The sequence below is a fragment of the Dunckerocampus dactyliophorus genome, chromosome 6 (genome assembly GCF_027744805.1).
Source record: "Dunckerocampus dactyliophorus isolate RoL2022-P2 chromosome 6, RoL_Ddac_1.1, whole genome shotgun sequence".
Classification (NCBI taxonomy): Eukaryota; Metazoa; Chordata; class Actinopteri; order Syngnathiformes; family Syngnathidae; genus Dunckerocampus; species Dunckerocampus dactyliophorus.
The window spans coordinates 21,501,485-21,528,775 of record NC_072824.1 but is presented as its reverse complement, the minus strand read 5'-3'; the positions used below and the strand labels follow the sequence as shown (position 1 = coordinate 21,528,775).

The following is a 27,291-nucleotide window of genomic DNA, read 5'->3' as shown; positions in this document are numbered from 1 at the left end:
GTGATCTGAAAACAGACGTACCCGTTCTCTCAATTTTTCACGAACAAAGAGGCGGAGAACCGCAAAAGGTGCTCGGAACCAAAGAGGCGACGACACAATGAAGACGCATTTTAGACGAGCAGGAAACGCCCCCTGGGAGAAGCAAACAGTAGCCAATGAGAGATCTGTCTTATAATAAATCTATAAAACCTTGAAGACAATATTCCTTGTATTATTAACCTTGAGCAAATTGAGGATCTTGACACAGAGATCATAGTCAAAATTCCCATAGCTGGAGTTGGTCATGTCATAGATAAATATGAGTCCATCTCTCTGGGTTTGAACACTAAGGGGGAAAAAAAAACATTTGGAAATGAGCATGAGGTTCAAGACTTAATAAGCATAAAAGCAAATATAGGGAGTTAAAAGCAGAGTCGAGGGATGCATCACCTCTCTATGGCTTTATCCAGCTGATAGATGATGGCCTGGAGCACTGCTTTGTGTGTTGTTATGTCTGGCCGATGGAGACGAGCTGTGAAGAGCGCCAGCGCGGCACCATTTGCGTCACGCCCAGGCTGGAGGGAACACATCATCATTGGTAAAGACAAGCATGATTATATGCAAATACCTGATACAAACAGGAGGTCGATAGTTTTAAAATGATATTCAGGTCTCCACCACTCACCAGGACTGTGAATTTGCCACTGAGCAGCTCAGAGCGGAGGGGCTCCTCGTCAGGATTGATATTGATGATCCCCTCTTTGAGTCTTGTGTTCTGAGAAAAGAACAAAGTAATTTCCTTGCAGCATGTTGTAAAAATAAATATTAACAACACTACTTCGTTGGCCATCCTTAATCACAGTATCAGTCCATGTCCACAAAAAAAAAAAGAATAAAGTCAAGGCTAGTAATCTGAAAAAAAAAAAAAAAAAAAAAAAAAAAAAATCAGTAGTACAGGTTGCCATGCTATGGTTCGGAACTGTAAACCATAATCTGGCTGGTGTTTCCACGTTCATAAATTGATGGCACATCTCTGAAAGGGACACACAGTCCTGAAACCGTTTGTTTAGAATTTCCTGGATGCAACATGTCTGCTTTGCTACAAAATCCTCAACAGCATCCATCATGTGCCATGTTATATTTGCCTGAAGCCATTGCTGAAACTTCTACTTCTACCAAATGCAGTTTTCCCCTATGTTAGGGTTGCAGGGCACGCCCGAAGAAGGTCAAGTTCATTTTATTTTCTATATAGCGCCAAATCACAACACATCTAATTTTAGGAGACTTTTTACATAGAACAGGTTGAGCTTTTATTAGACTACTTCTCTTATTTACACGACAGCATGTCATTTCTGGCTCTACATCACAAGTGGACCAACACCATCCCATATGGACCTGGACCTACAGTCAAGAAATTAAATATTGTACTTTATGCTACAACTTTTTTTATACTTTACGGAAGTGGTTTATCGGATCAGGAAACCCACTGACCAACTGCATGCAAATTAAGCCATCCCACATGATACTACTCAGCCAATCAAATCTGTGCATTCCAGGCTCTAAAAATTGTGAATAAATACTAGGACTGCAACTAACGATTATTTTCTTAGTCAAATAATCTGAAGCTTGTTGCTATGATTAATCGGTTAAGACATAGCTCAGGGGTCGGCAAGTTCCCGCGGCTCTTCAGCCTCCTTGTTGCAGCTCCTACGCTGACCTCTGATTTTTTTCAACACTTAAGTGGAGGAAATGTGCTTTTTTAAAGAGTTTGATATACCCGAATCACCGCAAGACAGTGAATGTATTTAGACCTTATTCTGTCTGCTGACTGGATAAGCAAGAGAAGGGGTAGGGGGTTCAGTGTGTGCAGTGAGACACCCCCCCCCCCCAAAAAAAAAGACTTGTAGCGAGTAAGCCACCAGGAATATGAGAGTTTAACTCTTAATGGACATACAGTAGACGCCCCTACAACGTAAATAATCCGTTCCGAGAATGTTTATGATATAGGGTTTTTATGTTATGCAAAGCGTAAAATACATGTAAATAGCCTAATCCGTTCCAAGATCTTCCCAAACTCACCACCTTTGGCCCTTCAAAATATTCAAAGTCCACCAAATATGGTGGGAAAATATTACAAAACGTTAGCATAAACATAGAGTAACATTCCAATATAAAATAAGGTAATAAATAAGATTACTGTAGATGAATAAAACTGAAAAACAAAAAACAATTTATCGTTCACGAGATGTCTTGATCAGGAGCACGCAAGTGGAGGCAGGAGCATAATTTCCTGCTTGGTTTCTATCGACAACTTTTCCCTTTTTTTCTCATCACTTACACTTGGTTTAGGGCCCATGATTACGGTAATTTTAACACAAAGAAAAGTAAAAACACATCAGATCTAAACTGGGGGAAAAATGATCTTGAATATCTTTCCTGATAATAAGTGGGTGATGTATTAGTAACAAAATGATGCCACATAATTTGATAGAAATGAAAATGATCACCCTATAGAGGGGGGAAATCAAAGACACCCCAAAAATGAAAGTGAAAAAATGATGCAGCACACTGGTCCATTTTGCTAAAATGTCATTGTAGCAACTCAAAATGATTCTCAGTAGTTTGTGTGGCCCCCACGTGCTTGTACGCATGCCTGACAACGTCGGGGCATGCTCCTAATGAGACTACAGATAAGATTACTTACTACTTATTACTTATTACCTACTTATTATCAGGAAAGATATTCAAGATCATTTTTCCCCCAGTTTAGATCTGATGTGTTTTCTAAGTGTTCCTCTAATTTTTTTGAGCAGTGTAGTTTAAGGGCGAGTACGATGAGGAAAAGAGGTTGAAGGGAGCCACTGAACTCTAAACTACGTGGAAGGGGCGTCACGGCTGACTGCATGAAGCCATTGTGGGCCATCTTGCTTCACCCAAAAAAAGCACACACGCATACACATACATGTATCTTCATTCACTACATTTATTATGGTTCGGTATAAAAATTAACACGAATTAACAAAAATTCCATTGAAACAGAGTAAATATACTAGACCCAAATCTCAAAATTTCCCTCCAGTTTAAGGTTTTTTCTACCTCCATGGTGTGGAATTACAATGCATAACTCAATTTCAGTGTTCACAAGGTATTTATTATGATAAGGATCTACGTAGTATCAAAGTTAAATGCAACGCATACCTTTAGAAAATGATCAGGAAAGTCAAATATTGTTGAACTGCATTTTGTCGTAATCTAACAGTCTGGCCGGTCTTGTCGAAGTTCTCCTCGGTGAAATGACTTGAACTTGCGATCTGGCTGCAGGAATCCACCTGTCTCTCCGCATATTTACTACCCATTGCTTTAGAAGTTGAGCATTGCAGTGTGGAAATCTAAAGGAGAATAAGGGGTAATTTACAACTACTTAGATGAAAAGATGCTTACAGATTTAAAGTATCTATTTTTTTAAACTATTTTTATTATTTATAAGCATTTACCTACCTCTGAAATGTATGAGTATCACGATTTGTGCAATTAATCGCAGCACAAGACGGCATCTCGAACTCCACTTAGTTCTTAGGCTTTCTTGTTTTGGGTGAAACAACATGGCGACTTCTATACTTCCGGTGGCGTCAGGCCTCCAATGCGCAACAAGCGATCGGGGCCATTCCACGTATAGAGTTCAGTGAAGGGAGCAGCATGTCTCTCACACAAACACACGGACGCGCTGGATAAGTCAGCCAATGAGATGAGAGCGTAGGCGGTGCCCTGATAATCAGCCAATGAGATGAGAGCGGGTGCGGTGCCACGATAATCAGCCAATGAGAGCGTGAAGCGTCAGAATTTCTGAATCATTTCCTGCTTGGTTTCTATCGACAACTTTTCCCTTTTTTTCTTATCACTTAAACTTGGTTCAGGGCCCATGATTACGGTAATTTTAACAGAAACACAAACACAACACTCAGCGTTCCCTGAAAAGTACCCAACTGCAGATGAGCCTAAGAGAGAGCCGAAAGAGCGACTTCCCAACTACTGAACTACAGAAGGCTGAGCAGAGCAAACGTACTTCCAAGAAGTGGGTGGCAGTGGCTCAGGAGGTTGTCCAGAAACTAGAAGGTTGGCAGTTCAATCCTCAGTCACTGTTGTTGTGACCCTGGGGCAAGGGGAGTGCTTTCCCAGTGCTGCCCACACTGGTGTATGAATGTGAGGCGGCGAGGTTGGAGACACCATAGGCACGAATTGGCAGCCTACCCCAGAGTAGCTGTGGATACAGATGTAGATTACCACCACCAATGTGTGACTGAGGAGTGAACCAAACACATACAGTTAGTGGTTTGGTCCACAACATGTCAGAAAAGACGCATAAATGTCCAAAGACAATAGGTCTGCTTCCATGGATGACTAAGGACATTAACAAATATTCACGTTTGAGAGGCTCAAATCAGAGAATATTTACATTTTTAAATCAAAAAAACAATTAAATACCAAAATAGTCAGATTATTGGATCAACTATTAACCAGCGTTTCATATATTAATTGTTGCGACTATACTAAAAACAGAGACAGAGAGAAAGGGGAGAGAAGTGAAACAAGTGACACAGAAGAAAACGTGAGCGATGGGGGGGGGACAAAAGGAGAGATATGAAGAAGAGGGACAGAAAGACGAGTGAGAGATATGGTGAAAGAAGAGCAGAGCAAGCAGAGAATAGACTACAAACTCCTCCGACAAAGCTTCAAGGCCAAACACAACCTCAGCCCTCCATACCTGGCTGACCTCCTCCACACTGCCACTACAGCTCGCTCCCTCAGATCCTCCTCCTCTATTCACCTCACTGCGCCCTCTGCCCACCTCAGCACCACAGGGAGCAGAGTTTTCAGCCACTATGCTCCCAAACTGTGGAAATCCTTACCAACGGACATCAGAAATATTGACTCACTCCCCATCTTCATATTCAGACTCAAAACTCATCTGTTCAAAACGGCATACTCCCTTTGACTTGTTCTATGTTGTTTTTATCCTTTGTTTTACCTGTATCATGTGCAGCGTTCTTGGGTTTTTAGAAAGGCGCTTGTTAATTATTAATTATTATTATAATTTTTGTATAAGTATTATATGGAGAGATATAGGACAGAGAGACAAGTGAGCCGGAAGCAACAGAAAAATAATAACACATGACACTCTCTATGAAGAGAAAAGTGGACAGCGAAAATTCATTGTTCATTCTTTCCTCTGGAGCACAAAACAGTTTGTCTCAGAGACCATGGCACTCAAACAGCGAAACACCACTATAAGACAAACCCAAACATAGCCACTCTGAACTGAGGTCACTGCAAATAAGCAGTCTGAGCCCAGTATGAACAATCCACCAGAATCCTGACCCATTCATTCACTGCCCAACAGCTGCTAATGAATGTTCCTGCAGACCATTCCAGACCAGGGGCCCGTTGCACAACACTAGGATAAGGGATTAAGCCGGGATATCTTGGTTATCCTGTCTCAACTTATCTGTGATCCGGTTTCACAAAAGTGTGATAGTGGAAAGTGGGATATGTTCTGACATAAGTTACCATGGAGATTTATTCTGTGGAGTTAGCCTGCTCCAGACCCCATCAGCATTGTAGTTCATTACCAGTCTCCTAAGTCCAGTTGTGGTCAGATTTCTGTGATGAAGACCTTAGTTCCGCTTCGTTGCTGGGGACAATTAAGTAAAGAGTTTGTTTTTTCAAAACAATATGTGTTCAAGGGATACACAAAACGCCCTGTGTTATATTTGTCTCCCGTGGTATTGCTGCGCATTCTTGCGTATGTGACGAAAACGCTCATATCCACTTCTGCGACGGAGTGCCGTGGCCATCTTGTTTACGTATGTGTTCCACACAGGAAGACGATGCCACCGTCTTCGCAGGAATACGGCGGGAGACAAATGTAAGCAGAGCATTTTGCGAGATCTGATTTTTTTGAGAAGGCATTTTTGTGTTGCAAACGTATTAATCTTTTGAACGCATATTGTTTTAAAAAGCCAAACTCTTTACTTAATAGTCCCCTGCAATGAAGCGGAACTACATTATTCATCACAGCAATCTGACCCGAACTGGACTTAGGAGACCAAGTGGGTGGGAAGTCACTGTTAATGAACTACAAAGCTGTTGGGGATGTCATACAACTTCATGTCAAAAAATCCAAACTACACCTTCAATTGTTTTGGTTAATGTGGATGTGTACTACATTACCCAGAAGGCTTAGTGCTCGAAGGGAAACCAGAAATATACATGCTGTTGAAGCTACAAGTGAGTAATGGTAATGGTCCTGATTTGTTAAACATGCAACAAACACAAAATTAACTATTTGGATTTTAATTATGATGGTTTCAGCAGTCAGTGTGAATTTGTGCACTACTTATGCACGAAGTATTGCAGATCGCCTCGGCAGTACTTTGCCATGCTTTCTGCTTTCTTTGTTTTATGACAGTGTTCCCTTACCTTTTTATTTGCTGTTTTGCCTCCTCGTAAGCCTCTATGAGGATTTCCGTTTCCGTCAGGGCAAAGTACACCGCTCCTCGATAGCGAGATCTATTTAAGAAACCCGTGTACGTGGACTGATCCTGGATTGGTTTCACCTGGCTTGATGAATCCGTATCTACTCATGCTGGCTTGGGTTTTGTGTAAACAATTAAGTCTATATGCTCTTGTTTTGGGTTGGTTGAGCATTTATCCTGGATGTCCTACTTTCGTGCAACGGGCCCCAGGTTTTTAAAAAAAAAAAAAAAAAAAAAAATGGTAGCACGTTTATTACTTCTCATCTACTCTCGGCATCGCGTGCATCTCTGAATTGCATTAGTTAAATGACACATCTTGATTCTGGCTTTGTGTGTTATTTGAGTCTGTCTCCTGCAGGATTTCCACCACATGCAATTGATCGTGGCGCACTGCTAAGGCAAAATAAAATTTGCCACGCCTTAAAAATTACTTTTTTTTTTTTTTTTTTTTTTTTTTAAATCAGGGGTGCCCATTATGGCAATTGTGAACGTAGTGTGCCATCACTTTGTAGAGGTCATATGACAGTCAGCTGACAATAAGCCCCCTCCTGATATGCTCCGGTGGCAATTTAAAAAAAAAAAAAAAGTGGAGAACAGATGTCGGAGAACAGCCACACATGGATAATGCAACTTTCATTTCAAGCTAACTCAGCGGTAAGAAACCTATGTCTATAAACAAAAGTTATGTGTTCACTTGTAGTGGCTAGTTATTAGAAAAGATATATATTGTTAGATGGCTGTGCTTCGCGTCCTGAACTCCAACATACAAATGTGTGTTTTGTACACTTCCATTTGTGACACTACCATTTCATGATTAAATGGAAAATGTGTCCGTTGCTGAAACCTTTTTGATATGCTGCCTTGACTTTGGCTACATTGTCATTTGCATAATCCTTTCCATTTCTGATATATCTGTAATGTTGGATAGCAAATGCTAACTTGTCGTAATACATGAACTGTATGTACAGTATAGTTGACTGACATACAACTATTGAGAAATTATGTGTAATTATATTTGTGTAATTATAATTGAAGTACTGTACCTCGATTACAAAAAATGATCGAGGAGAAGAATTGTCACGTGTGCTTTTGTCACCAAACCACTTACCAGTATGTCACCAAAGCAGAGTAAGAAGCAGACGTTTAGTTTAAGGAGCAGGAAGATAAAAGAGGCGAGGGATAACGACAATGAAGATGAAAAAGAAGGAAAACAAAATTAAAAAACGACTGAAAATGACGGAAGTGTGGGAGCATTTCAGGATAAATGAGCAAGTTGAACATCGTGATGTGTGTCCGTTGTCCAGCTGTACCTTATATGCTTGGAGGAGGTCGATGGCACGCCGGACGTCAAACTTCCGAGCCATAAGAAACTTGACGGCTGTGGGTCGGGAGACGAGCCCCGCGCTGTGAGGCTGCTCCCTGCGATGCACCTCATTCAGGAACTCCTCCACAGCCTGGCAGGTGATGGGGGGGGGGTAAAATAAAAAAGACACATGGGATGAGTGTAACAAGAATGAAAAAAAAAATGCATAACCGGACGCCTGGAAAAGGGATCACAGTGAAAGATGTACACGTTCCCCTTTAAGGCGTTCTGAAAGGCGAGTTGTCTTATATTAATATGACTTTTTATTCCCATGATATTTTAAGTTTTTCCCGAGCCTCATTTTACAAAAATGACAACTTTATTTTGTTTTGTTTGTTTCTCATAATATTAAAACTTAAAAAACAAAACATTTTTTCTTCAATATTTCAATTCTTTACTAGTAAAATTATTTTTACTCATAATATTACAAGTTTATTCTTAGAAAATTGTGACATTTTTTCTCTTAATATTTTGACTTTCTTCTCACAAAATTACAGCCATTTTTTTTTTCATTCTGCTGCTTTTTTAATTTTATTTTCAAACTACTGTATTTCAAGTTGTACATTTTCTTTTCATAATTGTGACTTCATTCTTCATTTTGACTTTATTCTCGTAATATTACAACCTTTTCCACAACCTAATTTTCCAAAACCTTAAATTAATTTATTGTTTTGTTTCTCATAATATTACAACTTAAAAAAATAATGTCTCTTCTCCTGAATATCAGCTTTATGATAATAAAATGTTAAAAAGTTATTTTTCCTCATAATGAGGGAAAGGCTTCTTGAGACGTCATCTGTACTTCTGTGAAGAAGGTGTCGGACGTTTCGCTCCTCATCCGAAGAGCTTCGTCAGCGAACTGACTTCAGCGAACTTCTTCAGTTCGCTGATGAAGTTCGCTGAAGTCAGTTCGCTGACGAAGCTCTTCCAAATGCTCTACATAATCCATGTGCAGTCATAAGATAATACAGCTACTGTATATACCAGTGTTTCCGATGCATTCATTTATTTGTGGCAGCCCGTCACCAATACATTTAGACAGCAACAAAAATAGATTGGGAGCCAAGATTTTTTTTTTAATCCAGGTAGTTCCCCATCTTCTTTCATTCTTATTTTTGTCATCTCTCCTGTCTTGCTATGTTTTATTTTTACATGATTAGGTTTATTATGACACTTTTGCAGAGCTGTTGGAAATGTGAATTTCTCTTGGAGATAAATAGTCTGTCTATCTCAAGTCACGCCAACTGTCCTGTGAAACGTGCAGGTCAAAAAATTATTCCCCTTAATAAAAAAATGTTGCCGCAACATTGATTGGAAAGGTTCACAAAAAAATTGTGAGTTAGACACCACGATATAGATATACATTTTATATTTACATTCTAAAATTATAAGAAGAGTTAATTACACTGTAATTTAAAAAATTCCCTACTTTGATTTTAGTGTAATGTGCTGTGTTAAAACATTATTTCAAAATTAAAAGATAACTGTACAGCCACACATGTGAGGTTGCACTGAGGGAAAAAAAAAAAAAAACAGCCCAGGCAAGATAAACAGAGCTTTAAAAGGTAAAAACAAAAGCATGGAAAAACACGAAATCCTACCCTGGACTCCAAAGGGTTGATGTCTATTTAATATTTCTTTGTTGTGAAAGACATCGTCCAGAACATAGTTTATTAGTACAGTGGAACCTCGGTTAGCATGTTTCTCGGTTAACATCAAAACGTTGTCATTTTACGGCACAATTTTTGCCTACATTTGCGTGCATTCTCCAGTTAGCGTACAATGTGGCGCGCGCATTGTTGTGTTATTAATACACTGCGTGGGTCCAGCTGTGTTCTTAATGTACTTTTATCACAAAACATCCTTCCTTGTTAGGATTCTATTAGCGAGCTAAACAAAATGGCAACCGGAACCGGAAGTGATTACGTTACGTCACCTGTCTATGATGTCATCAGCAGCTGACTCTCAAAAATGTTACACAAAATAATTTTTTATAGTTTTAAATGCATAAAACAATTCTAAATGCATATGAATGACAAATGAAAAGGATGCATAAACATTTAAGGTTACCTTTACTGAAGACGTGATTGTTCCCAATGACATGATGTGGCCGCGAGATCAACCGCGACCACTTTCCTGTTTTCAGCCACGTCAAGAATATTAAAAGGTAATCGTAATGCTAACTTATCCCTTACATTCATCATTTATATGTATTTCAAATGTTATTCTGCATATAAAACTATAAACATGTATTTTGTGTTAACATTTTTGACTTTCTGGATTAATTGGATTTCGAAGATTTCTTATAATAAAAATGGTAAAATTCTGTTTCGGTTAACGAATTAATGACGCGAACCAAGGTTCCACGGTATTGATGTATCCTGTGATTATCATCATGTGACGAGTGGGAACTACTGACATGTAGATAGTGAACATTTTTTAGACGTTAGTCTCGCAATGAATAGTTCACTTTTAACCTCGCAAAAGCTTGATAAAGACCAAACATGACATGAGATTAAAATTAAGCAGGCAGGAGATCAGTTTACTATCGATGACAGGCCTGCTCCACTTGCAACAAATATATGGATGCTCACAGTCCGAAATTCACTTCAGAATTGTCGTTGATAAATTATGACACCGCCAGCCACAGTTAGCGCTTATGGAAAAAAAAGTCCACATATGGCATTTATTTTTGAGGCGACATATTAGCAAGAACGTCGTTCCGTGAGACCCGACTTTATTGTGTATTAAGAAACAGCGATGTCGATGAATTTCCATGCTGAACAACAGTAGCTGTTAGCATTTCTTAGAGGCTAAATTGCATGTGGTAGCTGAATGCTAACGACAGCTCCGCAGGCACTCTACGCCACATTGATGGAGACAGTAATAAATAAAGAATTTTTTTTAGTAAATATGAACGACATAAGTGGGACTCTGTGGAACTATTAAATCTGGAGATTTAACGGCTGTACTACCTTGATTTGATCATGGGTCAACTGTGCCCGGCTTGTATTAGCGAAGCGCCGTTATGCTAACACATGCTAACCGCTGTCAGGCACACCGGAGACTGTCGCCCTTACAAGAGGGTCGGATTGGGGCCATGCCAACTTATTCTTCACCTATTTTTTACGGCAATGCTAAGAACAAACTTAACTGTATCCAGGACGTATAGAGGGAATAAAACAGGAGAAAAGTCGGTCGAAACACGCTTACCAGGTGCTCCTGGGCTGTCAAGGCTTCCGCCATCTTGAAGCCTCAGCAACTTCGTAACGGGCGCGCCCACCAGCTGCTCGCTCACGCCCTAATACTCCAGACAGGCCCAGCAAAATAACATAATTTACAAATCCCTAAAAATGTTATAATATGCCGCCATACTTTAAAATCAGTATTCCCACATATGTGTTTTTAAATTCTACGACTATAAATACGTACTTGCCTTGACAGTTTATCCTGTCTGTCGGTAAACGTCAGTGGCAGTTTGTCTTGGTTAATACAGTTAATTTATTTATTTTTGTCAGAAGAGGCCGTTTTACGTTATTTGTGTTGTCTACGAATTTATACAGCAACGATTGTATTTTTAGCCACCCGGAAAATACGTACGTTTGCGTTATTTCTCATCGGAATGTTTTCTGTGAAGCACCGTCAACCATCGTGGCGGAATTTTTGATTTTCAAGCTAAATATATTTATGCTTACTCTCTCGCCAAGCAGTTAATTGTTTTTCCGGTGTAGTTATTTTTTAAGTCATGTAAGCGTGGTTAAAATAGTTTATCAACCCACGATAAGATCCAAACCGATGTCATGTTAAGTAACGACAACCTCTCAAGACGCTTGTTAAAATCCTCACATTTAGAACATGAGTGCCTCCTGTCGCCCTTTGAAAAGGAAAAGCTACATGGGGCAGCACCAGATCAAGAAGAAAAAATGGTAGGTCGTCTTTTGTAGATTTTAGATGTAACCTTTTTGCGTCTTTCTTACGAACGATTGCAATCCAACATACCAGCAACGAGCCAACAGGCAACTTGTCGAAAAAGACAGACACACCAGGGACCCCAAGCACAGCCAGCACAAGGGTGAGTTGGACATGATTTTGTCTTTTGAGACATCCTCCCTTTTATTTTATGCTGTAGGGGGTTGCGCTAGAAGAATCCACACTGGCTCTTGATGAAGAGATACTGCAGATAATGGAAGTGATTGACCCAGGATTGAATCCTGCAGTGACAGGCAGCAGCCTAGATTCACAGAAGAAGCCGCTTGTTTGCCATGAACCTCACAACATCCAGGAAAATAGCAAGAGACCTGCAAAGAGAGCCAAATGCAAAGAGCTCGCTCAACGACTTCTTTTCAGTGAGGACGCTGAGGAATCAGAACCGCCTGCTGGAGGCCCAAAGAATGACATGACAGTACCAGCAGTGGCATGCGTTAGAAAAGAAACGAAACATGGCCAACAAGCTGAAATCCCTCCTCGGTGAGCCTTACCTTGCCATCAGCAACCACTTCCTACTGTCTGCTCTTCATGCTTTTCTTTTTCTTTCTCTTTCTCTTCGTTTCAGCAGGCGGAAGTTGTCAAAAAATGGAGATGGGAATATGAATATGGGCCCTTCTCATAATGTTTCAAGAGACTACATCTTGTTTAGTTCCACACACGTGGCTGCTGCTCTGAAGAGATCCAAACTGCAGCAATCACTACAGAATCAGTCTGCCTCTTTGCTTACTGTTTCCAGCGGCTTAGAGCTCAGCACGCTCAGTGATACTTTACCTCAGCCAGGTACAGCAGTACAGTATTCTTATTATGACCATGACCAAAGGATATTGTATCATTCATTCTGACCCATCTGATCCTCCCAGTAATGCCTCCACTTATCAGATATAAAGAACTGTAAAAAAAAATCTGCCCTATCACAGACAATAATGTTCTGTTTTGATTGACACTGTCAGAGAGATATTCATTTAATAGTATGTTATTTTTATTACACATTTTTACAATTATTTCTCTTATGTTGTCCGCTGCACAGGCATGGCTTTGTGCGCTCCCAACGACCAAGATGACAAGCTTTTATTATCCAACTGGGGCTTACCCACCCCAGTCTTGGAGTGCTACCACAAACATAAAGTGACTCACATGTTTGACTGGCAGGCTCAGTGCCTCACTCTTGGCCAGGTTCTGCAGGGAGGTAACCTGGTCTACTCTGGTAAGGAGCTGAATATACAGTATCTCCCAAAACGTGACTACACCCCTCACATTTTAGCAGACATTTTTTTATATCTTCTCAAGGGACAATACCAGGATATACTTTAGAGTAGTCGGTGTACAGCTTGTATTGCAGTATATTGTTACTATACCCGGATAATTACTCAACACACAGCCATTATTGTCTAAATAGCTGGCAAACCAAGAGAATACAGCGCACAGTTGACATGTCCAAAGTGTGTTTGTGCTCATTTGTGTGTTGGAAAACTGCCATACCCGCTGCCCAGTTTCCCTAAGGTGCTCTGCTTCATGTTACAATATATGTTGGAATTCATGTTTCCGTCAATGAACTGCAGCTCCCCAGTGCTGGCAGCACTCATGCAGCTCCAGGCCATGTCACAACCACCACCATGAGTGTAGGCAATGCTCCATTATCTTGGTACTCACTTGTGTTGCCAGCTATTTAGACAATAAAGGCTGTGGGTTAGGTCATATTCAGTGGATAGTAATGCTATGTTGATATACAAGCGACTACTCCAAAGTGCATATAAGTTTATTTTCTATTGAAGGTATACTGTAAAAAATGCTTGCTGAAATGCGAAATTCTGTATGCCTTTTAAGGTTAAAACAATTGTCTTTTTCCTAAAAAAAAAAATATTTTCCACTTTTAGCGCCAACTAGTGCTGGAAAGACTTTGGTGTCTGAACTGCTGATGCTGAAACGCACTCTTGAGACTAAAAGAAAAGCTCTCTTCATTTTGCCATTTGTTTCTGTGGCCAAAGAGAAGATGCACTACCTTCAGGTGAGGATGACGAGCAGGAGTCAGCTAAATTGACAGCCATGCCACTGCTTTATTAGTCAGAATAATGCTGTGCAGAGGAGTTACCGCACATAGCAGCTCACCTTCCCACAGCTCAAGTTGTGAGACTTCAGACTGAATGAACAGCACCTCTGCTGGTTGCAGCCAAGTGGTGGACTAATGTAAATTGTGGCTTTGCAGAGTATATTTGAAGAGGCTGGAGTGCGCGTAGGTGGCTTCATGGGAAGCACATCATTAGCAGGAGGTTTTGCAGCTGTGGATGTGGCTGTTTGCACCATAGAGAAAGCGAACTCTCTCATTAACCGGCTAATAGAGGAGAACAACATGCCTTTACTAGGTGTGTACTAGGTGGTATACAGTGAGCATGTACACTTAGGAATGTTAAAAAAAACATTTATGCCTTTTAGGTATGGTTGTGGTGGATGAGTTGCACATGGTGGGAGATTCAGGAAGAGGGTATCTACTGGAGCTCCTCTTGACCAAAATTCGCTATGTCGCGCAGAAGCACAACATCTCTGGGTTTGTATCTCATGTTGTTTGTGTGAGAGACATTAAGTTGTAAAACTGCACAATGGAGTGTTGCAACAAAAAAATAGCGCTCAGCACAGACATCAACCAAGGCTAGACAATCCTAATTTGTTTGTGATGATGTTCCTAATATTGTGGCTTGCCTATCTCACATGTTTTCCTATTGCAACAGATCCCACTCTGAGGGAGTACAGATAGTAGGTATGAGTGCTACCTTGCCCAACCTCTCCCTCCTGGCCGACTGGCTAGGGGCAGAGCTTTACCAGACTGATTACAGACCCGTACCCTTGCAGGAGCATCTTAAGGTGGGTTGCAACATCTTTGACAAGAACCTCTCTGTGGTCCAACAGTTTACTCCAGCACTCCAGATAAAGGTAACAGACAATGAGTGTGAATGATGTAATGTTTGAGCTGCTTAATCACAGCTTCTTTATAATCATCTGTGTTTGTTCATAAAGGGTGATGATGAGCACATAGTCAGCTTGTGTTATGAGACGGTGCGGGACGGCCACTCTGTGTTGCTCTTTTGTCCCGCCAAGAACTGGTGTGAGAAACTGGCCGACACCATCGCCAGAGAATTCTACAACCTCAGATATACTGGTATGTGTTCATTTTCTCTCAAAATGCGAATTAATATTTCTCGTGACGTGGGATTATTTACAGTATTACTTTGTTAGTGTGCAACTTCCTGGCTACTAATTTTACAAAAATATTTTATATAATAAAAAAAATATATTTATATTATATAAATATTAGATACCTGGAACTGTTATGTCTGTTTTTCTTTTTCTGGTTTTCTTGTTCCCATTAAATAAATTAAAAAATTAAGGACACGTTTCTGTTTATAAAAAGGATGAAAGTGTCTAAAATCATATCTGTCCTAATTCATATTTGAGCAAATTTCCTTGTCAAGTCATTTTTCAACCAGATCTGAACCGTTTTACATAAATTTAGATTTAACATGGAAAATAATATTTTCATACTGATCTTTCTTTCAAATCTCATGAAATAATAATGTACTGTACAAGCAAGTCAGAGCTTTTCTTCTTGTCACTCACTCACACACCACCCACCTGGAGAGGTGCAGCTGCAAGACAGAGATCCACTGGAAAGAAGTTTTTCCAAAAGTTATTAGCAAACAGAGGAGGAATTATGATGTTAATTTTAAAATAATAGTGATCATTGACGCAGTATTCAAACAACTGCCGAGCAACTAAGAAATATGATATGCTTTTTTGAAATAATAATCTACCAATTGTTTTTTTCACTGTATTGGGGGAAAAGATTCCCTTTTTTAATTTTTTTTGTCTTAAGAAATATTTTTTCAAATATGAGTCTTGGAAAAAGAGGGGCCGTCTTATATTTGGGTTGGTACAATTATTTTCACATAATAAAGATTTTTATTAATATTTTCCTGTAAAAATATATTGCAGGACGTGACGGCGAATCAGAGGCCCTGCCTGTGTCCCTGGATCACGAGGGACTATTGGATGTTTTAGCCCAGTTGAGTCGGACTCCAGCTGGGATGGATCCCATCCTCAAACGCACTGTCCCATGGGGCGTGGGCTTCCACCATGCTGGTAAACACAAACAACCAATTAAACGTCAGGCTCAGTTTGGAATTACATATAGAAGATATTTCTTTTAAATGTCACCGAAATTTTAGTTTAAATGTCACTACAAGATGAATCTCCTTGAATACACCATCACTATCTTCACCAACATCAGCCACTGGGCTCCCAATGGCAACGTACAATTCATTAATTTAATGAAATATGTAGTTTCGCAGCCGTGCAGTGCTAAAAAGCTAGCCATTGTTGTAGTTGCACTGCTAGGTCACAAGTTCTTTACATAAACTTTTGTGTCTTTCCAGGTCTCACCTTTGATGAACGTGACGTCTTGGAGGGAGCCTTTCGTCAGGGCATGGTCAAAGTATTGGCCGCCACCTCAACCCTCTCATCAGGGGTCAATCTCCCCGCTCGTAGGGTCATCATTAGAACCCCGACATTCAATGGACACCTGCTAGACACACTCACCTACAAACAGATGGCTGGACGAGCAGGAAGGAAAGGAGTGGACACCACTGGTAGGAAAACAGTTGAAGTACAAAATGGAAAATAACAAATTTGTGACTACTGATTGATGTATTTTGATCATTCGGTCCTTTTCCAGGTGAGAGTGTGCTGGTGTGTAAGGAGGCAGAACGTCAGAAAGGTATTAGCCTCCTGAAAGGTGATCTTCAGCCAATCAGGAGTTGCTTAGTGAGAAGGGAGGGAGAAGGTGTTCCTACCAGTATGCTGCGAGCCATTCTGGAGGTCTGCTTGTCATTGTATTATGTTGTATTTGATTGTACTGTGTTGTGTGCTTTTATTCTATTATGCTTACTCATGTCATTCCAACCTGCAGATCATCGTGGGAGGTGTGGCCAGTACTCCAGGAGATGTAAAGTTGTACGCCTCATGCTCACTTCTGGCTGCCAGCATGAGATGCAACAGTAAAGAGGAGTCCAAGGAAGAGACCAGCAAGGGGGCGATTGAGGCTTGTGTTGAATGGTTGATGGAAAATGAATTTATCAGTGTACACAAAGATGGACAAGGTACAATTTCATATAAAATATCATGCCATAGGCTCAGGTCATCATATTTTTGTAATATTTTGGTTATCTTGTTCCTGCTGTACGAGAGGAATAAAACATTAGAAACAGCTCCTAGCTGTTGATGTTCTCCATTCTAATGAGTTCCTTCTATTCACTGCTTTATTACTAGAGGAGCAGTACTGTCCCACCCAGCTCGGTGCTGCCACTCTATCATCCTCCCTTTCCCCTCCTGAGGCGCTGGGAATATTTGCAGACCTACAGCGGGCTATGAAGGGCTTTGTGCTGGAAAATGACCTGCATCTTCTCTATCTGGTATTTAACATCGTTCTACACCTTACATTTCGACAACTAATGATATCAATTTCAAACATAGAGCAGTAATAAAAATGCAACCTTCCCCCCACCGCAGATCACACCATTATATGCAGAGTGGACTACCATTGATTGGTATCAGTTCTTCTGTCTTTTGGAGCAGCTGTCCTCATCCATGAAGAGAGTAGCTGAGTTGGTGGGCATCCAGGAGGGATTCCTGGCTCGCTCAGTCAGCGGTAAACTGGTGGTTAAGACAGAAAAGCAGCGTAGACAAATGGCCATTCATAAACGGTAACATTGTTGTGTATTTACAGTATGTAAATTATATATTTCTTGTACTGAATGCAGAACATGTTGGAGATGATAAATGATATATATATGGGTTGATATCCCCACACAGGTTCTTCACCACTCTTGTACTGCAGGATCTGGTGAATGAGGTGCCTTTGGGGGCAGTTGCATCAAAATACAACTGCAACCGTGGGCAGTTGCAGTCTCTCCAGCAATCTGCTGCTACATATGCAGGTACGTACTCATACAAAATCGGCATTGTATTAAAAGCAGTTGATATACAGTAGTTGATCAGGGCAGTTGCTAACAACCCACATTATTGCAACTAAATGTCATGATTATTTAATGACTGCAACATTCAACATCCATCCCTCAGGTATGGTGACAGTGTTCTGCAAGCGTCTGGGTTGGGGCAACATGGAGCTGCTGCTGTCCCAGTACCAGACCAGACTGAGTTTCGGTGTCCAACGCGAGCTGGTGGATTTGGTGAGGGTCTCCCTCCTCAGCGCGACACGGGCCCGAGCACTCTATGCACAAGGTCTGTGCACTGTCGCCGAACTAGCCAGAGCTTCAGTCGCTGAAGTGGAGAAAGCCCTGAGGAACGCTGTCCCATTTAAGAGGTAGCTGTGGTATGAGTGTTCATAAAACATGCATGAAGGCTGGTTCTTTTGGCAACACGCTGACTGTTTTACAAAAGTGAGTACACGCCTCACATTTCAACAACCATTTTATTATATGTTGTGAGGGGACGATAGTACTGGATAGAAGTGAAACTGTGATATAACTTAGAGTAGTCAACGTGCAGCTTTGAATGCACAATAAATTTACTAGCCACTGAAAATAAGTAAACACACAAATGTGTCAATATTTAGTGAGCACCATTGTTATCTAACACTGCCTTCATCCTCTTGGGCATTGAATTCACCAGAGCTGCACAGGTTGATACTGGAATCGTCTTCCACTCGTTCCTGATAACATCAGTGGCAGAGCTGCTGGATGTGAGACACCTTGCCCTCCTCCACCTTATTCTTCTTCTCCTTCCGCCTGAGGATACTGTACAGGTCCTCAAGTAAATTCAAATCTGGAGACTGGTGATGTGCGACACCACTGATTTCCTTTCTGATCCGATACAGAGTAAAATTCAGACTGGTATTGGCAATACCAATACTTACCAAATGTGTCTGGTAAATTTTAAAAACTAGTGAAATCATTTGAAATCATAGCATAGCTGATAACATAAAGAAAAAAATACATCAGAGTATGCTTATTCATTTATTTAAAACTCTTAAGTATATTGATGTATTAGAGTGTAGCCAAGCTATTACAGTATACAAAAGAAAAAACAGAGGTCAAAATCATATAAAATGTGCGAAAATTGTTTCACACACTAACAAAAATAAAAAAGGAATTGAAATAACACAACCATTTAAATTAATTATTAAAACCTACTATAAGAATGAAAATTAATTCACAATTCACACATGGCTTTGTTTACGATTGGCCATCATTTCAACAAACTGACACTGACCGACTGAGCAGTGTGCTGCTGCGCTTCCGCATTATGCACTTACCCAGGCGCAAGAAAAAGTAGTTCCACCAACTGCATATCATTTAGACAAGTGTCATTTAGTTACTTTCCACTGTGTTCCTGTTAATGATATACAATACCACAAATGACTTTAGCATCAAAGTATCGATATTTTGATTTGAAAATCGATCTTAGAGCATAAGGATCTGGTATTGGAGGTATTGATATTTCAATATCGAGCCAGACATCACTACTAGAGACATACTTAAGCTTCCTCAGCAAGTTATTTGTCATCTCTGAGGTGTGTTGGGACTTGTTATGTTGGAAAGCCGCCATGTGGCCCAGTTTTCCAAGGGATGAGATCATGCGCTGCTTCACAATATCACAGTACTTGTTGGAATTCATGTTTCCCCACAATGAACCGCAGCTCCACAGTGGTGGAAGCAGTCATGCAGCCATGATGCCGCTGGCACTATGCTTGACTATAGGCAAGAGAGTCTACTGATGTTTCCAGCTATGTAGAAAATACTGGCTTTGTGTCGACTCATTGTCAGTGGATAGTAAATCTATCCTGCTGTACTGTACAAGCTGTACTACTCCTAAAGCCTATTGTGGTTTCATTTCTATAGAGTTGTCCCTCAAGAAGATATAATGTACGGTACTTTAATTCCACTGGTTGCTGAAATGTGGGGGAAGTACTGACTTTTGAGGGATACTGTATGTGTGGCCACAATATTAACCCTTGAAGAGGATCTGCTTAATTACAACCACTTAACGATTTTGCACCATGACCTTAGCAGAAAGTCTACTGTCTACTTCCTCAGTTCCAAGCGTGCAGTGGATGAGAGCGAGGTGGAAGCCGTGGAGCGCCGGAACCTCCGTTGTGTGTGGGTTAGCGGAGGGCAGGCCCTGACAGAGCAGGAAGCAGCTGTTGCGATTGTGTCCGAGGCAAAGCTCCTGCTTCAGGGAGACCTGGCACTGCTGGGCATTCAGTGGCACCCGTCAATGGTTCCCCCTTGTGCTTCTGCTGTCCATAGTTCACAACAAGGCCAAGAGGGAGGGAGAAACAAAACTGTGGGTGCTGATGTTATTTCACAGAGCAATAAAGAAGAAAATGAACACATGAAACAAGGAGAACCAGGAAAAGAGAATGTGACACTTCCCACTTCAGGCTCTGAGGTGATAGAAGTTGAGGCAAAACTGGAGGAGCATAGACAGGAAGATTTGAGTGCAAGGAACAAATCAGGCATTGAAGTTTTAATGCTACAGAAGGAAAAGAATGACGAGAATAGGGAGAATAGAAAGTACGAAGGAGGCACAAGTGAATTTTCAGTCAGAAAGAAGGATGCACATGGGCCTGTTGGGCTTCCAAGGAGTATGACACAAGAACTGGCTGACATTGTGTCCAGCCCTGCACTTCAACCTCAACAACTGCCTGAACCAGATCTCCCTTCGGTGCCTCTTCCTCAGTTAAGAGCCCCAGTTTCCAGGTTAGAAGAACACCGCAGTTTTGCCACAAAGACATCAGAAGTTGGTAGTACTTCAAGGCTCGGTGTCTCTCCTGTGCAGCCAGGAAAACTGAAGCATTCGCAGATCCTAAACAAAGTTCTCCATTCCATACAAACAGACAAACGGCCACATGATCCTGCTGAGGTAGCTCCTGTTCCCGCCCAAAAAACTCTTCCGCAGGAGAAAAAAGCAGACTCCAGTGCTGCCTCAGACCCATTATTGTCACCTGAAGCCAAGCGAAGGAGGGCGCGGGGCGCAGAGGTGGACATGTTTTCATCTCCTGACCTTTACGCAGGAGATGAAGAAATGCAGCCTGACACCAAACAGCAGGAACAGACATTTGGCGACAGCTTTGAATTGGACACGCAGACTGAAAGAATGATAACTGTCCAGCCGGGATTAGAACGCAGTGATGATAAAAGACATCAGCAGGATTTAAAAGGAGCAGGTCATATACACAATGAGGAAATGGTAGAAGCAGTTGTGGAGCAGAAGGACAAAGATGAGGGAAGAACCGGACTTCAAGCCCAGGACAATACATGCCCCCAGTTCAATATTTCTCTGACAGACAGTCAGATGGATCTCATCCTGGACACCAGTGGTCAGGTGAGTGACGATCATGACAACTACACCATATTTTTGACATTTTTCCACCAAATGATAAACAATGTACTGTATATATTAGATAAAACAATGTAACACAAATATAGCATAGCATAGCAACATCATGCCAGGTTAGCCTATTCACAGAAGAAAAACACAATGATCACACTTATAGCTCCCATATCTTGAGCTGACTGATGGATAGCTGGTAGAGCACCAGGCTTGGTTTTAAGTTGTGTAGAGAAGCCTCTCAGGCATATACGTGAGGCGGGGCTTATCTAGCTAAGGGTGGGCCAGAGGCAGTCCATGAGGAAGGTTTTTCTTTCATGATGTCATGAAAACCCGGCCTTCAAGGTGACCGTTTGAACGGCTCTTACCTCCTGAAGTGGCGCAAACAAGTGAGGGTGATGATAGATTTTTCTAGTTAGTTGCTCATGAACAGGCTCTACGGGCACATATTAGAAATTCATTAAAAGGTCATTTTTTTCATAATAGAGGAGATTTAAAGGCAATTTTCTCATGTTTTTGCAGAATTCTCCTGTTGAAGGTGGCAATAATGCAGATCGGAGTAACAATGAAGCGGCTAATGCTGCTCTAGAGAATCCAAACCGAAGCAGCAGCTTCTTGTTTGACAGTCTATATGAGAACTCTCTGAGCCCATATCAAGCTGACCTTGACCAATCAGTCAACGAGGAGACCGAATGCGGACGCCACCTGTTGTCTACACAAGAGCAACGCCGCAGTGAGCTGCTTGTCAACCAGCAAGCAGAGAAGCACGAGGCCATCCAGTGGGGAGAATCATCTTTCAACCTGTCAGAGTGGGGAGACTCACTGCTGGTGGGCGAACACTTTTTAGAGAGGCAGGAGGGCGGCCATCTGGAAGGTCATGTTCTTCCTGAAGAGCAGCCGTCACCTGCACAAGCTGGGCCACAAAGTGAAGCTGAAGCTGAAGTTTCAAAACACATGGGAAACGGAGAAAAGGACGATGGACCCACGTCTGTACCAGAAGTCATTATTGCAGCTGAGAGCAGCTTTTATTGCAGTCCTGGTCTGCAGGAGATCTTTGACCGCTGGCCTAGTATGTCTGATCAGCCTGTGCAAAACAGCACATTGGCCCAAAGAGGCAGTAACAGCCAAAATCCTCCTTTAAGCACCGTTCATTCTCCAGATAGAGGTCAACCGCGTACGCAGGTGGCAATCACTCATGACCCTGAGAGGGACTCTGTAGGATCACAACCATCAAGAGAGGTCACTGAGACGGTAACAGAGAGGCCAGACTCTGCCAGGGACCTTATACCACCCACTCCGGAGACACCGCCTGTGACGCCCAGAATAAAACTAACTACTACTTCTATTCAGTCGCCTCTCGCCATCCCTCCGCTCAAACAGTCGACTCCCTCAGGTCTTCTGCCCGAGAAAACTTCTAAGTGTCCCAATAATGACCAACCAGGAGCTCATCCAAAATACAAACCAGAACCTCCTCCACCTGTGAATACCACACAGCTGCAGCCTCCCTGTGAGCACACACCACCGGACTCCTACCAGGGCTTCTCTCTCCAGCTCTCCCAAGATGCATCGCTTTCCTCCACCAATTCCAGCAGCGCCTTCTCCATCATTGACGTGTCCAGTGACAGAAGGCTTTTCCACACCTTCGTCAAGGAGTGGAAAACTAAAGAGCGATACGCTCTAGCTTTAGCCTGGGAGAAGGAGCACCAGCATATGTCAGATGGGGAAATTGGAGGGAAACATAAGAAAGGTGATCAATGCAGATGCATTTTTCTTTCAGAAAAATGTGAATAGAATGTTTGTTTTACAGTGTGCATGTCTTTTATGTAAACAGTTCACCAGAAGCTCCATGGTGCTGATGGTTTCCCTGTAAGAGGCAGTGATGGATCAGTGCTGATTGGACTGTCTATCTGCTGGGGAGCTAGAGATGCTTACTACATATCCTTTCAGCGAGAGCAGAGCCAAGGTACTCACACACACACACACACACACACACACACACACATTTATGCACATATACTTACCACAGACAAGAAACTTTCCACTGCTTCTCAGGTTTGAGTTTGAGTCTTGCCCCTCCCGCCCTGGATGAGAGTTTATCTGTAGGTGAGCGGCTCGAACACGTGAAGGGACGTCTCAGTAGGCCATCAGCTAAAGGGAGTGTAGTGGTTACGTATGACATCATTCAGGCGTACAAGATGCTGGTGTTGAGCTGTGATGTCAGCTTGGAGGAAAACTGTGAAGACCCCAAGGTGAGAGAACTATGCTCTTTAGGCATGAGGAAATTGGTGGAAAATGCTGAAATTAACTTTACTTTTTATCCCAGATACAGTAAACACAGAAATAAATAATCCCTTAACAAAATAAAGGATAATGCTTACTCACAGGGATAACGCGTAATATGCTGCACATGCGAGCTCTGTCTGACGCTTCAGGTTCCCCCAAAACCAGCTGCTCTGAACAGGGCTGTTAAGAGAGGGCTTTTATGTGTGCTGTATTTTTCTCTTTAAGTATTTTGACTGAAGCATGTCACAGACATGTTATTAAGACACAGAGGAACTGCTTTAATCCATGAAAGATTTGCATATCTGATATCTGTAAATTAAAATGACTATCTGCACCAAAGCAGTTACTGTCTTCCTCAAGGTGGCATGCTGGCTGTTGGACCCTGGCAGTGAGGAGAGGACTCTGCCAAACATGGTGACTGTTTATTGTCCGGAAGCGCTTCCTCTGTTGGACGGGCTTGGGAACGCACACGCATACTGTCCTCGGGTGAGGGCAGCCACCACGAGCGTGCTCGTATACGCTGTCATGAACAAGCTTAGCATTCTACTAGAGAAAGACGGCATGTTGGGTATGAAAAGAATAGAAAAATAGACTCTTCGTAATTTTGTACATGATGTGTCCTGATGCCTCATGTGCAGACTCCTTCAGGAGGGTGGAGATGCCCTGCCAAGTGTGTCTGGCTCTGCTGGAACTCAACGGGGTGGGCTTCAGTGTAGAAGAGTGTGAAAGACAAAAACATGTGATGCAAGCCAAACTGGAAGCATTGGAATGCCAAGCATATGAGCTGGCGGGGCACAGCTTCTCCCTCACCTGCATTGATGACATAGCACAGGTGAGATGTTTGCATGTGGGTCATCTGTGTGATAGAATATATTGAACATATTATATATAAAAAGTAGGGTTAAAAAAACAGTACTGAGCTGAATATGCAGTACCTCACAAAAGTGAGTGTTCCTACATTTCTGCAAATATTTGATTGTCTTTTCATGGGACAACACTGAAGAAATGAAACTTTGACTCAATGTTTGTGTACAGTGTGTGTATAACTAATTTACTATTCTCTCAAAATAAATCACAGAGATTAATGTCTAAACTGCTTGCAACAAAAGTGAGTACACCCTAAATAAAAATGTCTCGAGATTTATACATGCAAATCAACAAGCAGTGACCTCTCCCCAAAAGATTTAGAGCTTTTCTTCCTGTCACTTACACATACTAGTGACCTGGAGAGCCCAATCCTAACAATGGCATTTAAACAGAGACTGAAAGAAATGAGTATATATGAAGGTGTACAATGTTGGAGTCTGCACTCGACTGGTGGCTTTTTAGGTTGTATAGAGTAGCAGCCACTATACAGTATATACTGTACCGTACGCTATAGTGCACAAGCTCATGTGCACTTTGTTCTGCAGGTTTTGTTCTTAGAGCTCCACCTACCTCCAAACGGTGACGTGACGGCGCCCAAAAGCAAGAAGACCCTGGGCTACACCCGCAGAGGGGGTGGCAGAGTTCGGCTTGGGAAGCAGTTCAGCACCACTAAGGTGAACCACTTGCTGCTACACACTTACTGTTTGAGACATAAAAGAGACAAAAAAGTATACAATGGTTTTGTCAGGATGTTCTGGAGAAGCTCCGCCCTTTGCATCCGCTCCCAGGTGTGATCCTAGAGTGGCGGAGGATCACCAACGCCTTGACTAAAGTGGTGTTCCCGCTGCAAAGGGAGAAGCAGTACCACGCTACACTGGCCATGGACAGAATCTACCCCGTAGCCCAGACACACACAGCTACAGGTACAAGCATTTAAGCAAGCATTTATTTACCTACACTGCAAAGGCAACGGGACATGAATTGGAAGCAGGCAATAATTCGGAAGACTCATCATATTTCACTTTTTTTGTTTGTTTTTTTACTTTAAACATGACTTGTGTTTGAGAAAGCGAAAAGGAAAAGTTTAGCTCTCTTTGACCACATGCTCGCTATGAACAACATTTACATTGTAAAACACTGCAGCAACAGAACCAATGTTGCAATAATGGCAAGGAGCAAACTCCTCAGCCAGCATTAATACCACTGATGAGTTCATTGTAAACAACAGTACGGCAAGTCTAACATGCATTAGTTTCACACGACAGCTGAGAAGCACAACCAACCATTTAAAGTGCATGCAGAGGTAGATAAAGCTAATGGGTGCTGACCACCCATGATACTTCAAAATGCCATCTTGTGGATTTAGGACAAAACTACATCAGGATGTTGTCTACAGGCATAGCTGTTAATGCCAATGTTTTTTTTTTACTAATTAGAGACCCCGGCAGTTATTTGCTTTTGTTGGCATCTATAGAGGACACAGCGGTTCATCGATTAGCGATGTAAATTGGAGCATTTACAGTAATTTGCATATTATGATCCTGTTTTACTGTCTGTTTAGGTCGCGTGAGCTTCACAGAGCCCAACATACAGAATGTACCCAAAGACTTTGACATTTCCATGCCTACAGTGGTGGGTGAGAGCCCACCTTCACAAGCTGGCCGCTACAGGAGCAAAGACGGGTATGTCATCAATATTGCACTTGGTACAAATATGCTTTTCCAAAGATATTGCTTTGCGAGTCCACTTGATTGCGTGCATTTTGCTTCCATACATGTTGCTGGTGTCAATATTACAGAAAGAAGAGACGCTCCGTGGCTCCATCTGTTCCCAGTGAGCGTGCCAGTCAAGGCCCGTCTTTCTCTGTCAGCATGAGACACGCTTTTGTCCCCTTTGCAGGTCCCTGATATGTTCATTTACTCACATTTATCCATACCTCCATGTTGGCCTCAAATGATGTTTTGTACATTATGCTACAGGCGCTATGATATTAGCGGCCGATTACTCCCAGCTGGAACTGAGGGTGCTGGCTCACCTGTCCAAAGATCGTCGTCTGCTGCAGGTCAGTACGTCACATGAGCATCAGTTAATGACCTTATGACCCTCCTCTTGTGTGTCTGTGGGTGACAGGTGCTAAATGGAGGGGCTGACGTGTTTCGCTGCATCGCTGCTGAGTGGAAGAGTGTTGACCCTGAGACTGTCGACGACAAACTACGACAACAAGCCAAACAGGTACAAACATGGCTGACACTTATCGGAAATTCTCCAGATAAGGTCTGTATTCAGTTAACTTAGTCGTCGCGTGTGCGATATACAAAAATGAATAAGTTCCAGGTCAAAAAACATGAGCATTAACAGCTGTGGCTGTATTTTCTTTTGTTTTTAACACCCCATCATCTTACGTTTTTTAAAAACCTGGGTAAAAGCCCTCAGGCAGGAAATGGAAAAATTGACATTTGCTATTAGGGATAAAATAGACATACAGTGTTCCCTCGTTTATCTCGGGAGATAGGTTACCAAAATAGCCCGCAATAAGTGAAATCTGCAAAGTAGCCAACTTCATTTTTTTTTTTTTAAACCCCTCACCATACACTTTTCTCAGACAGGCAAAAACATTTCTCTAAGTTCTAACCTACGTTTGAATTTTAATAATCAACCTACAGGTTGGACACAAGAAGTTAATAAGTCACTCACGCATATTTTTTTTTCTGCTGTGACTTTTCGTCCTCCCGCCGTTCCGCTGTACTACAGTATAGCATTTTTGTATCCTTGTTAAAACATACTGCTGCAGTCCTTCGAACGGAAGATTAATTTACAAGCTGCTAGCTAGCAAGCAAGTAAGCTAGCGATGACACAGAAAACACGCAGGGCGGCATGAAG

General features: G+C 41.8%; 2 protein-coding genes and 1 long non-coding RNA gene across 9 annotated transcripts in view; 1 reads left to right on the top strand and 2 right to left on the bottom strand.

Annotated features, from left to right (window-relative positions):
* Positions 1-11,241, bottom strand: part of ptpn9b (protein tyrosine phosphatase non-receptor type 9b) — a 17,055-nt gene extending 5,814 nt beyond the window's left edge. The window contains exons 1-6 of one of the 2 annotated variants that reach the window (XM_054777937.1): positions 11,089-11,241; positions 7,823-7,966; positions 665-754; positions 430-554; positions 220-325; positions 22-132 (exon numbers count right to left, since the gene is read on the bottom strand). In XM_054777937.1, the coding sequence (XP_054633912.1) occupies positions 22-132; positions 220-325; positions 430-554; positions 665-754; positions 7,823-7,966; positions 11,089-11,121 (609 nt within the window). In that variant the 5' untranslated portion in view covers positions 11,122-11,241. Of the gene's footprint in view, positions 1-21; positions 133-219; positions 326-429; positions 555-664; positions 755-4,042; positions 4,238-7,822; positions 7,968-11,088 lie in introns of those variants that run through there. The other variant, XM_054777938.1, reaches the window with a different exon arrangement.
* polq (polymerase (DNA directed), theta) overlaps positions 11,188-27,291 on the top strand; it is an 18,614-nt gene continuing 2,510 nt past the window's right edge. The window contains exons 1-30 of one of the 6 annotated variants that reach the window (XR_008570579.1): positions 11,191-11,801; positions 11,878-11,947; positions 12,005-12,342; positions 12,428-12,642; positions 12,890-13,066; positions 13,737-13,867; positions 14,066-14,222; positions 14,293-14,404; positions 14,586-14,787; positions 14,872-15,013; positions 15,847-15,993; positions 16,287-16,499; positions 16,586-16,728; positions 16,820-17,009; positions 17,179-17,321; positions 17,419-17,612; positions 17,722-17,846; positions 17,989-18,232; positions 19,965-21,255; positions 21,784-23,008; positions 23,093-23,224; positions 23,314-23,510; positions 23,905-24,112; positions 24,183-24,376; positions 24,957-25,085; positions 25,160-25,334; positions 25,973-26,093; positions 26,210-26,310; positions 26,391-26,473; positions 26,542-26,643. Coding sequence is in view for 4 of the 6 variants with exons in the window: in XM_054777923.1 (XP_054633898.1) it covers positions 11,731-11,801; positions 11,878-11,947; positions 12,005-12,342; positions 12,428-12,642; positions 12,890-13,066; positions 13,737-13,867; positions 14,066-14,222; positions 14,293-14,404; positions 14,586-14,787; positions 14,872-15,013; positions 15,847-15,993; positions 16,287-16,499; positions 16,586-16,728; positions 16,820-17,009; positions 17,179-17,321; positions 17,419-17,612; positions 17,722-17,846; positions 17,989-18,232; positions 19,965-21,255; positions 21,784-23,008; positions 23,093-23,224; positions 23,314-23,510; positions 23,905-24,112; positions 24,183-24,376; positions 24,957-25,085; positions 25,160-25,334; positions 25,973-26,093; positions 26,210-26,310; positions 26,391-26,473; positions 26,542-26,643 (6,972 nt within the window). In the remaining 2 variants the exon portion in view is untranslated. Of the gene's footprint in view, positions 11,802-11,877; positions 11,948-12,004; positions 12,343-12,427; positions 12,643-12,889; positions 13,067-13,736; positions 13,868-14,065; positions 14,223-14,292; positions 14,405-14,585; positions 14,788-14,871; positions 15,014-15,846; positions 15,994-16,286; positions 16,500-16,585; positions 16,729-16,819; positions 17,010-17,178; positions 17,322-17,418; positions 17,613-17,721; positions 17,847-17,988; positions 18,233-19,964; positions 21,256-21,783; positions 23,009-23,092; positions 23,225-23,313; positions 23,511-23,904; positions 24,113-24,182; positions 24,377-24,956; positions 25,086-25,159; positions 25,335-25,972; positions 26,094-26,209; positions 26,311-26,390; positions 26,474-26,541; positions 26,644-27,291 lie in introns of those variants that run through there. The other 5 variants (XM_054777924.1, XM_054777923.1, XM_054777925.1 and 2 more) reach the window with 5 other exon arrangements.
* On the bottom strand, positions 17,607-27,260 carry LOC129182173 (uncharacterized). The gene is made up of 3 exons (XR_008570581.1): positions 27,106-27,260; positions 24,982-25,111; positions 17,607-24,354 (listed from the first exon to the last, which is right to left on the bottom strand). It is a non-coding gene; the product is annotated as an uncharacterized LOC129182173 (long non-coding RNA).